A 12596-nucleotide genomic window follows, 5' to 3' on the forward strand; every position below is an offset into this window, starting at 1 on the left:
TCTAGCTAAGTCTATTCATGGACATATAGTTCCTCGATTTTTCCTTAACTTGTATTTATTATCATCCTGTTGACAGGAACATGAAATCCTATAGAAGGCTTAAATAAAATTAAAAAGAAAATCTGGGAATTGTAGAGAACAATACAAATCGTCCAAGATTAAAAAAATAGATGCTACATTTTTTAGTGCTAGGCTCTCATAAATATACTCATAGTTTGTGTTAGTCCATCAAACTGAAAGGCATATGCTATCTTTGATCTCTGTGCAGAACCCCCGTTGAGATTAATGTGAGTTCTGTGTGAAGAAAGAGACTAGAATAGGCCCTCAGTTCACAAATAGTAAGCAGGCTGCTTCAGGAAAAAACATGTTTTCTTACAACAGTGTTGAAATTTATTTGGAAGTTTCAAATAGCTTCTCTTCAGATGCAAGTTTGTATGTGTGGTCATGAGCATGTTCACTTGTCAAAAAGACCTGTCAGAGAGAAGGTGCACAAATCTACCTGCTGTGTGAAATGTTTTGCTGTTATGTTGAAACACATAATTCATCTCTGACAACCTTTTCTCATATGGTAACGACTAATCCTTTGTTTTACCCTCATCTCTGCAAATTGAAGGCTTTGTCCATCAGTGAGGTGATACTTTTATACAGACTGGCATGAAACTGTGCCCTGTACCCATTTCCAGCTAAAAAAAAAAATCTACAGGACTTACTGCATCCCGCCTTGTAGCTGAAACCAGGAGGAAGAAGGAATCCTTGCTGTGCAGCTGCTGCTAGGGTTCGTTGGTCTGGAGGAAATACGGGAATCATTAATGGAGGCAGCTGACCCTGGACCTGCTGAACAGGAGAGGGAGAATCAAACACGGAATTTTTTCTGCAGACAATGTCTGCAAACACCCTTTCTTTTACTTCTGCTCTGAGGTCAGGTTGGCATATACCTCTCTGTAACGGGGTGTCCCAGCAGCATCCACTATTCAGCCTCATCTTGATTACCAAACACTTCATAGGAGTTACATTTATCCAAAATAAACTAAAAGATTCCACATATCTGTATCATAGCTATATCCATATACCTCCATATATAGTTCCACATATATGCATACCTATGTCCCACTTAATTACTCCCCCCCCCCCAGTCCATGATGACTCTCTTATCTTTGACTGTAGGGTGGTGTTTTCTTCTCTTTTATTGCACTGTGTAACACTATCTCTGCCTCAGACAGTAGCTTTCACCCTGACTGAGCCCAAACACAAAGACATTCCTCTAAGAAGTACAAATAAGTGCATAAGTAGCAAACAGCACAGTCAGTAATATTTTTCTGGCCATACACACCTACTTATTTGTGCAGGTGTAAGATAAGGTCTCTGAGATGGTAAGAAAAAAGGCTGAGATATTTTATTCAGAAATAAAACACAGCTACGTCTGAAGCATTAGCTGTTCAACTCTGCACAGCAATTGTACACAACCATGCAAGTCAGGAAGTGGAAAATATTATATTAAGTGGATACTGCAGGGGACTTAGGACATGCAGAAATTAGTCATCAAAACTGGAATTTGGCAAAACATCTAATACTATTGCTTTTACCCAGTTCTGTCAGAGGTTTTAACTGCTAGAAATGGACATTGCCTTTGTATTTTGCAGAGATGAGAAACAAAAAAGTTTTCTAGATTAAAATGCTAAATAACTAGTTTTAATTAAAAAACCCCACTGTACTGATCAGATCAGTCAATAACGGGAGACTGACCCAAGTTTTAAGAGAGTTTGTCTAGATTTTTGATGGCACTGTAAAGCTAAGGCACCAGAGGCAGATATGTTATCGAAGACTGCAGTTTAGTTTGTGATCCACAGCCTTAAGAAACCAGGAGAATTAGAGTGTTGATAGACAACCTGCTATGAGCAGAGGCATGAGAAGGTGTTACTCCCTTCATTACTGCCTGCACAGCAGAACTGGCAAAAGAGAACCAGCACGAGCTCCTTGGCTGCCACAGTTCAGACCACAGCATCTGCACTTAATTTGATTTTAATTTAATCTCCTGAAAATCCAGGAGATGTCTCAGTTCACCCAACGCTGTTACAAGGCATAAGAGTGATACGAAATTTGGGATGATAACCTCTTAATTTATGCCAGGACCTGTCAACACCTCTGTGTGTGCTGACTGTATCTTTATAGTCTGAAATAATTTTCAGGGATGAAGTTCAAGACTGCTGTTGACGGAAATTCTTGCAGTGGGAGATTAAGATTGGGACTGAAGCTGGAGTAGATGTAGCTCCAGTCACTTAAGTAGCTTGATCCATTTTTTGTTACTTCAGTATTTTCCTTTCTATTCTGATCCTGTTAACTGTAAGACATACATACTTTCAGCTGGATTGCTGGAGAAAAAATTACATAAAATGTGATTTATTCACTATCCCCACTCAGTCATCCTAGTACAGCCCAATATCTGCCTTTTCTTGATGTGTTTATTTTTTGTTTATTTTGTTTGGGGTTTTGTGGTTTGCTTTTTTTTAAAGACAAAGACAAAGTAACTATATTCTTTTAGAACAAAAATGAACAGCCGTGTGGAATTTTTGCATAGTACTCTTCTTCGGCAAAGAGCCACAGAACTTTTTTTTTTTAAATGGTTTCCAAGGATGAAAGTGACTTTGCCAAGCAAAGAAGCTTCAAAACAGGACTCAAAAACACTAATAGAAAGACAGATGGTTCTACTAAGAGCTCTGCTGCCAAAAAAAATGTTAAAAAAAAAGTGAAAAAAATGGAGTGATGTTATTGAAGCTGACTGCAAAGTTCTCTGATGACTGCAAATACTCTTGTCCCACTGCAAGTGTTAACTCTGCCTCCAGGGCTAATATAACTAAAGCACCACACACACACAAATTGTCATTGCCAAGCCCACAATGTAGCACAAGTCTGCACTTGATTCCAAGTGACTGCCAAATACACGAGCAAAACACCACACTGAAAAATTCCCATTTAGGAAAACATTTACCAGGAAAATGCCCTTTCTTCTTAACTCTGACTGCTGCATTTCATTTTTTCAAATCACTGCTCTTCTTTATCTCTCCAAGGGGCCTTATACCCACTAATTTCAAATGACACAACCCCGGTTGCATTAAGGAGGTAAGAACTATAGAGTGATGAAGATGGTTTGCATGGATACAGAAATAACGCAGTCAAAACAATGTGATTTTCATTCCAGGATGGAATGTATGTAGCAGCACTCAAACAGCTACACTTCATTTTCTCCTAAATATAAATAAATGCAAACATTAGTTTATTTTAATCCGATTACCTGACATAATACAATGCAAATTACGGACTCTTCATTTTTAAGGCTCATTTAACCACTAGATCTTAACTTTTGTTACATTTATTATTATTGACTAGAATTGCTAGGATACAACTGTTTCAAGAGGCACCAAATACAGGCCCTCCTGAGTTTTACATGAAGGGTGTGAAGGGCATTTCCCTCTTTCTTTCTTTTTTTTTTTTTTAAGCCATTACTATGTCAGTTACTTCTCTCTAATGACTTTTATTATATGGCTTACATACTTTCCAATGTTTTCTGGATGGTAACTTCTTGATACTGCATTTCTAATTTCAGCATAATGGACTGCAAATCAGAACTGTTTTCCAGACCCTTCAATTTGTTCTGCTAACGGACATATGTCCATAAAAAGAAATACCTCTTCAACAATCTAAGAATGTACACAGCTGTCAAGATCCTCCACTTGACAGTCTTTCTACGTTACTACCTTTTCTCAGTTCTAATTTCCTAAAGGTGAAAACTGTATTTTAAATCCTTAGAAAATTCCCAATAGATTTTATGGGCTACAATTTCACCTTGTAACTTCTCATCTATTTCATTATGTTAGTTTGGATGATAAAGATACAATCTTCCAAGGGCCTGTTTTTTCACTACACATACTACTGCCACGATGTCAACCAATCACACAGTTCCCTGATCTTCCTTTTAATTGAATGCCACATTAACCAGAAGTATTCTTGTACTGCATGACAACCTGCAGGTGCATGGTACGCACAGAAAAGGCATATAATGCACATGAAATAACAAGGAAACAAACCGAATGTCGTGAGACCAAAATATTCTATACAGTTGATTCACTCGTCAAGGAATTCACACTTTCATATCTCTGACAAGTGATTTGGAGTAAAAGGGAAGCCCATATTACACTGAAAGACGCACCACTTGACATTTAGTTTGTGAGAAATAACACCCCTTAAGTAAGTTGATGCACAAGAGTTCTAACAGTCCAAGAAAGTAAAGGTTCTCTAATTCATAATGACCACAGTAAGACATCTTCCACAATGGCAATGTATTTTAAGAGGATGAGAAACTCCAAGTTTAACCTAGAGCCAAACCAGGGAACCTTCATACTTGGCACTGAAAATCCTAAAACAAGACCATCCCTAAAGAACTTATCAATGCAAAAACCAGTATGAGCATATCACAAGAAACTAATAGTGTACTTACTGTCCAAGTGGGAAACTGAGGCACTCACAGCTGCCTGTAGAGAGTTTTCATTTTGAAAAGTGCCTCACTGTATCTTTATTTGTTTCAGGGCCTTTGAAAAACCTGGCCCTAAATGACTCACCATATCAAAAGAAATTTGTTACTAAACTTGGAACCAACTCAGGCTGTTGAAGCCTGGGCCAGCATCTTCAAAAATCTATGCATGTCCTTTATGACTTGACCATAACAAATCCAACCACACAAAGTTGTGCATTCAGTGTAGCCAGATTAGATTCCCAGCATTCCCAGCTTCATTATAACTGTAGCATTTCCGCCTAAATTCTGGTCTCCTACCTACTTTTAGGAACATACTAGGTTACCTAAGCACTAAGCAGTATGTTTTTAACAGTTACCCCTACTGTTTGTTACTAGCTCCTGCTGTGACTTAAATAAATTTAGTTTGCAATCACTTGACAACTACAGTTCTACTCTCTTTTCTGTAAAATGTCACGTGTGCTTTGGGTCACTATGTGAACAGCTAATCAGACAAAATAGTTCAAAGAAACATTAAGATTGCAAAGTCAGACATTCAAATCTTAGGAAATGCCAGAATCAGGGTAGCATGCATGACCTTATGTCCTTTATGCCCATGCATCCTGACAAAATCTTTAACTGAAAGTTCACAGTTTCCCCCCCTCACACGACTCTTGCTTAATCTAGAAGGCTTATAATATTTCTCAAATAACATAAACCCATACTTTCAACAGACCTAAGCCCCTAACACAGCAGCTGCTATTAGTTTTATTTATTTTCTCTTCATACCCTTTCACCAATTTCATTTCCGCAGTTGCTCATTACAGGTTTATTAGGATCAGCTTTTATATAAGTTTTCCTCTCTCCAAGGTAAATATCTCGACGCATTTCTCGGCATTCATATAGAACACTTTCCACTGAGGGGCAGATACTGCTCGTCCACCCACCTCTAGTTCTTCAGAAGCAATTCTCTCCATTTTGGTGAGACTGGTGACGGAGTAACGAATTACTCAGTGTGAATAAGAATGGCTGCTAAAAAGCAACGCTCTCTTCTCTACACACTGGCAACATTCTGAGCAGTACTTTACTCTTGAACTGTTCAGAAGATGTGCCCTTCAGGAGCCGTATGAGCATCTTTGCTGAAATAGTCTTACGTGGCTCCTTCACGTAGAAGCGTGGCTAATTTTTGTTTTCATTTGATTTATCCTCAGCTGCCTCAAATAAGTTCAGATTTTACATTCCTAGAACAGTGGATGCACATGAATTATTCCATTAACTTCAAACAGTTGTATGAATATCTTCTTGCCTGCGACGTGTTTGTAAGTTAAACATCTCTCCTACTGTATATGAAAAGAATGTAATGCACATTTAACATGCAGTAACATAAATCTGTCCTTCAAAAATGACATGTTTAATTGCATTGGTCCCCCTTCCTCCAGAAACACTTGGCTCATGGTGGTGCACACTATGCTGAAGGACTGGATTCTTTAATTAGCACATGTGTTGGCCATCTCTTTCTCTCTCCCTCACCCACCCCCCCCAATGTCTATCTTAAGGGAAATAAAAATATATGTCCTCATATAACTACAATCTGCTATTTTCCCTTACAGTGACGTTTAAAATAAGAAAAGAAAATGTTGTTCTCTTTCTCTTCCCTATATCAGTTCCCTAAATTGACATATGTGTGTCCTAAATCTTTAAAGCAGGGAGCCCTGCCTATCCAGGTTATGCAGCGATAACTCTCCTACTGAGTTTGAGGTGGTTTTTTATGGGGTGCTTAGTGAATGCTTAGGATGCAAACCAGAAGGTGGATGGCAAGAAGCAGAGATGCAGAGAGGAAGACACTGATGGGATAGAGAGCACATCCAGGCTCTGTAGTTTTTACCACTGCAGAGCAGCTCACTCCTCTACCAGACTGGTAGAGGGTATTCTGACAAAGGATTTTGTGCAAGATTTTTCTTCCTAATCACTACTTGAAAATTCTTCTGCAGTGGATGACTTGGGTCCTAAATATTATTTTCCCCTTTGATGTGTAAGAGGTTTACACAATTCATACCGGTACTTATCAAAATCCACCCTGTCCAAGCACCTCAGTTCACCCAACAGCTCTCGCTGTTCTCACAGTTGTTTGCAAGCAGTGATACTGATGGTAGAAAACACACTCTCCTAATGGCAATTGTTTAAGAAGCATAAGGAAGGGTATTTAGGCAGACACCTCCATCACTCACCATACACACACAACAACTCCAATAGCATAGGAGAGCTCTATTTGGAGGGTGGTGCGGAAAAAAGAAAGATTAGTTTGATGGAATATGGAGACAATCCTTACCAAACAATGGTATATACACAACCTGGCTCACGGAAAATACAAGGAACAAACTTTCAGGAAAAGTGAAACGCACCTCAGGAATTACATAAACTTTTTTCATTTTAAAAAACCAAGGCTTTTAAGGCTGGAAACTTTCTGTCTCTGCTCAGTCCTTCAAGAGAATGCGGGTGTCACAACCAGCATCCATCTCAAATTCATCTCATCAAAAAGTCTGTAAATGAACACACACTCAGCCTTTTTAACTAAAGTGCAGAGAAGTGCCTTAAACTGCCAAATAATACAGACAGTAGCTGTTTCCATGTCAATAACTTGCTTCCAAAGGCTTCCATCCTTCACTTCATACTACAGAACAAAATGCACTGGTGAGAGACAAACACCTCCAGCAGCACTTTGAAGGACCAAAGCCAAGAGGACTTTTTGGATTAAGGAACATCTCCTGGATATCTCCAAAGGAAAAAGCAGTATTACTTATTCATTTCTGTAACTAAAATAAAGAACTTCAGAACCCTTTTTTTTTTATATTTGATTTGGTAGAGAAAAAAACACAGAGGGGAGGAAAAAGCAGTAAGATGACGTTTTTGCATTTGGGATGACACGTAAGAAGAAGTATTCATGCTTGCGCCACTTAGCACGTAAGCAACCTACAGGGCAATTCTGCCACAAAGGCATTGGAACAAACAGCCTAACTGAAAAGGAAGAGACTACCTGCAATAAAAAGAACATAAACTGAAATTCATTCCAATATGTAGTTGTTTTAAGACAAAAGCCTAAGAGTTCACACACGAACGGCTGCTCCAGACCATACAACAACAGTGTGTGGGGTTCTCTAGCAAAACCAGGACCTTCAGAGCAAGCTACTGCGATTCAGGTAACAGCTACACTGGAAGACTGAAGTGCACTCTCAAAAGGACCCTTTTTAATCCCAGCTCAACTGTAACACAAAATAATTTGCTCTATCATTTTTACAGAAGAAGATGATCCATTGTTTGGTTGATTGAGCCACTTGTTTCATGAAGAGGTTAAAGTTAGCAGAGGACACAAAATTGGCTTTTGAGGTATGATGACCAATGTCTCAGCCAAACTGACTTACTTCACCTTCCTTAACATTCACACAAATACTATGTTTCTCATGCATAGCTTCAAAGCACCTAGGCACCTCGTTTAAATGTTAGTACCTTTCCTAGACGAATAAGCCAGGACTATAATGGAAACCTGCCACAAACTTGCGGCTGTAAAAACTGCTGACTTACATGCTATATTGTCCTCCATTTGTGCTTTTGTTGGCTACAAGCAACTTGCTCCTAAAATGCAACTGTCACGTAGCAAGAGTTAATCTGCAAAGTCACTTCCTTCAAACTGGAAAATCTATGAGCTTACATTAATGACTGATGCTACCTCGCAGAGTATGATGGAGCACAGAGTTTCCAGATGCTTGGTTAATGCTTTTCCCAATGAGGTCTGGACCAGTGCTGATTGCTCTAGCAGTAAGCTATTCAGTGAAACATTTGTCAGTGAAAAGAAAACAGGTGTGAGATTTCCTGATGTGATTTAAAAGACAGCATGTAGGATAATTTCTCGAGCAGCGCATGTGTACAGTTTTCTACAGCTGATCTATTATATATTGGTTCAGTTATTCAAATTATAATGAACTGTGGGTTGATTTGTACATAAAGAATCACAGACAAAAAGTAGTATACTTCCCTTGTCATTGTTCATAGCAGCCTTCCAGAAGTGACCTGTAGACTTTTTCTTTCAATTTTCCACGTTCTGTTTAAAAGGACTGAAGTAGCTGAGTTTTGAGTCTTGCGTGCTAACCCAGCCCTTTTTCTTTTCAAAGTTGCTTCTTTGGTACACCCAGTGCTCATATTTTATTAGATAAAAAGTTTTTGTCCAGCAGTACCATGGACTGCTGTCAAAAGAGCTCTGGAAAGAAGGTCTAGTATGAAGCGCTGCTGCAAAGGATGCAGGGCAGAGCAAACAGGGCAGTTAATGGGGGATGTTTCTATTTGAGGATGTCAGATTGACAGGTATAACAGTCAAGACAGGTGTGCAGAATCTTTTCCTGTAAGAGCACAGGGTTTTTTCAAGGTTGACTCTGCAAATCTCAAAATCATTAATCAATGGGTAGGCTGTAAGAACAACAGGAATGGGTAGGAAGGCTCAGAACTAGCACGGCACTTAGAGAGGAGGGAGAAGTGAAGAGGAAATTTTAGTGTTACACACCATCACAGGCAGAAAGTCTGGCTCCTTTTTGACAAACAAATTCTGTGACTTAGGAGAAATGCCCCACCCTGCTATCTCTTCAGCGCTTTTGAGGTGCCTTTGGGCTCATCCTAAGTATTGTTGCGCAAACCAGACCATAAAATGCTTGGCTATAAACCTGCCCAAGATGGGTTTCAGGTTGAGAATGCATCTTAGGTAATTTATTCTAAATAATTTTCTAAAATAACTTCTAAATTATTTCTAAGTAATTTCTAAACTTATCCTAACCATGGTTCTTACTCCTGTGTAGAGTGAAGCAATGCAGCTTTTGGGGTGTGAACCTACTAACCAAAGACTTCTTTAGTGCATTCTCCCCAAAAGATCAAGAAATGGGTGGCAAGAGCAAGGCTGGTGTCATTATTCCTAAGCAAGTGGTATTTTTGTCATATAAAGTTATTCAGAGGCATCTGTCTTAAGACTAGCTGCTACACCTCCCTCATTACTGCTTGTTGATATTTCCACAACATATTCAACTAATCATTTTGATGTATAAATTGCAGCAATATTTTTCCTGTCTACTGTTCCAAACCCCCAAATTCTTACACTGAAACTGCAAGAACAGTTCAAATTAGGAAACCACTGTATCTGAGATGGTGTATAGGTGATGGCTGGTTCCATGACCTCATTTTTTACACAATGGTAAGGTCCAAATTTATGAACAGATCAATGTCTAAGACCCAAACCACTAATAGTGGACTGCCTTCTTCAGAGATTGGGTATTTTACTGATGGCACAGAGGCACTTGTGGAGAACAGCTGTGAATCAAGAGTAGCACTCAGCCTATTGTTCAAACACTCATTATGTCACCCATGACACGCTGTTTGCAATGATTCTCTAAATACTTACAGCAAAATATTTAAGTCTTACCACCTATTATGAAACAATTCTACTTTTATGACCCCTAACGCAGAAATCTTGCCTACTTATGTTAGTGGACACAAAAGACAAGGAGATCATTAGAATTATGCCTTATAATAACTACTTCTTGTTTTGGTTTGGGTTTCTTTTGTGCCAATTTCCTTAATACGATTTAGTGTAATATTGCCGTACAGAGAGGAAAGGGTATTCTTTCAAGCAAAACCCTAAGGTTCCAAGATGTGTTTTTCCCTCAGCATCTCTTTGACAAGTGGAATATCATTAATTAAAACAAACACAACAATTTTAGTGTGTAGGCGGTGGGCAAGAAGCAGGGGTTATTTAATATCACGTAGTGGGCAGAAATTCAAAACCCATTCAGCTGCTGAACAGTGCAATGGTATAAACAAACATGAAAGTCTTATCAAAGTCATCCACTTAAAATCATACTATCCAGAAAAAGAGAGAAAAAAATAGACTTAAAGGACTAAAAAGAAAATTTCAGCACTAAAAGTCAATACCTCCTCTTGCTTTCTTTAAATGGAAAGGTTGAGGGACACAGATAATAAAACTGCATGCCATCAAACACAGTACAGGGAAAGATACACTCTTCATGGCGTGATCAGTGTAGACTGTTGAGGAATTGGGTCTGCTCACAAAATCTTAGACTAAGATCCACTGAATAAACCCTTTGAATGCACTTTCTTTTTCCCAATTTTACTATTATTAAATCAGATACATGTTTCAGTCTTAGTCCGGTCTCCAGTGAGATCAGTTTCAGAGCACAAGCTGCTACAACAACTCAGCGTAATTCATTCCTGAAAACAAAAATATTATTATTATTACTACTACTACTATTGCTATTATCATTATTGCTGTTATTATTGCTATTATTTCTATTGTATATTGAGTTTTATAGCTTTCTACAAGATCTTAAAACCCCCTGCACATAAACGTTGGACAAATGGCCAGGAAAACTCAGACCAAATGTTAGTAGAAACCTCTGTGGAAAACACATTTCTAGTATGGATAGCCTCTAATTACTGCCCAGGGAAAAGCACAATAAAGACCTCTTTTCAATCTTTCAGCTGTTCAGACTTGTTTCTGCCTATATCTTCTGCCAGTGTAAGTGTTCCTCGGTAGAGTTCAGTTTTACCATCAAAAGTTTGATTTTAAAAGCAAAATGGATTCAGGTTGAAGAAGAAATACTATTTAAATAGATACTTTGCCACTCTTCCATTCATGCCCTGATGCTTTTTTCCCCTTGTTACCAAAATCTTCATACAAAAATGTTTTTCACAGGTTTTGTTTGGGAACATTTTTTGAATAGGCCTGAAGACAGTCTCTCATTTTGTGCCTACAATTTAGTGACAGCAACGTAGTTAAAGCACAATTAACTGTAGATAGACTGATAAAGTTTAGACATCTCGTCATCTGATTTCTCTGTACAGCCAGGTAACCAGCTATCCAAATTCTGCAGCTTTTTACTGCACTGAATTGCAGGCACAAATATTTTGATTGCCCAAAACATTTTAGCTTTTTTCCCTCTGCTGTCTCTTTCAGTTCTTCCTTGTCTTCCTCCTCCTCCTTTATTATTAGAAATATGAGGAAAACAACAAAGGGAAGGGGGGTGGGGGAAAGAAAGACTATATGCAATTGTTTTTTTGGCACTTGTAGATATGGACCATGCAATGGAGAAGAAAATTGTCTACCTCACAGGAGCACCTCTCATCATAAATCAGTTTTTAATTTTACTGGTGGATTACAGCAACCAGACAAACATTTGCTGCCTTGCCTCCCCTGGATATTGCTCTTTGAATCAGCTTGGCTATTCAAGGTGTAGTTTAGGTGTGGGAGCCCCACCTGCCTTACAGCTCCCAAGACAACACCTGACTGGGGTGCAGTCAGAGAAAACAGAACCACATTCCCAAAGAAGAACACACACACAAAATATAGAAGTGCAGGATCTCACAAGAGGGGGAAAAGTACAACGTAATGAAAATGAATAATCTTTGGGTATTTTCTTCCTGGTCTGAAGTAGTTCTTGAATGTACAATCATATTTTTTCTGGCTTGACTGCTTTCAAAAACACACATACTATACTCCTAGTTCAATTTTTAAGCCACTATAGGTATTAGAGGACAATTTACATGTGATTTGCATTTTTTCCCTGTGCCTGTGGTTTTGGTAAGTCTTCCAAACCTAATGACTGTTCTTTTGGCCAGCAACATAAATGCTGTAATCACACAATTATTGTGCTGGGAACAGTTTAATTCAGCATTTTGTTCTCAACCACAGAACAATTACTCAACAATTTTGGTTAACCATACTAGCTCACTGCCTGGAGAGGAAGTAGAATATTCACAAAATCTATTGTTTTACATAAAGGCAGTCAGTAGATTCTTATCTATTATAACTTTCCAGCATCTCTTTGCTCTTTGAGGTACTTCCACATACTCCCAGTTAATGAAAATAAATTACTAGCAGCATGCTGTATTAGCTTATTCATCTCTATCTGTTGAATGCTTTTAATTGTGCATTTGCATATTAAAGAGAAAGGTAGATGGGATGTGTCTGGGAGAGAGGGATGTAACAGAGCACTGTAAAAAGCTCTGAAAACTACTACAGTGATGTTATCCATCTACT

At 38.5% G+C, this 12596-nt stretch overlaps 1 protein-coding gene across 17 annotated transcripts in view; it reads right to left on the reverse strand.

Annotated features, from left to right (window-relative positions):
- SOX5 (SRY-box 5) overlaps positions 1 to 12596 on the reverse strand; it is a 641934-nt gene that overhangs the window by 103143 nt on the left and 526195 nt on the right. For 13 of the 17 annotated variants that reach the window (XM_027680806.1, XM_027680807.1, XM_027680811.1 and 10 more), the window contains one exon: positions 711 to 834. In XM_027680806.1, coding sequence (XP_027536607.1) covers positions 711 to 834 — 124 coding nt within the window. The remainder of the gene's footprint in view (positions 1 to 710; positions 835 to 12596) is intronic. The other 4 variants (XM_027680816.1, XM_027680800.1, XM_027680817.1 and 1 more) reach the window with 1 other exon arrangement.

This window comes from Neopelma chrysocephalum, unplaced genomic scaffold, assembly GCF_003984885.1.
Source record: "Neopelma chrysocephalum unplaced genomic scaffold, ASM398488v2 Primary Assembly neopelma1_59, whole genome shotgun sequence".
NCBI lineage: Eukaryota > Metazoa > Chordata > Aves > Passeriformes > Pipridae > Neopelma > Neopelma chrysocephalum.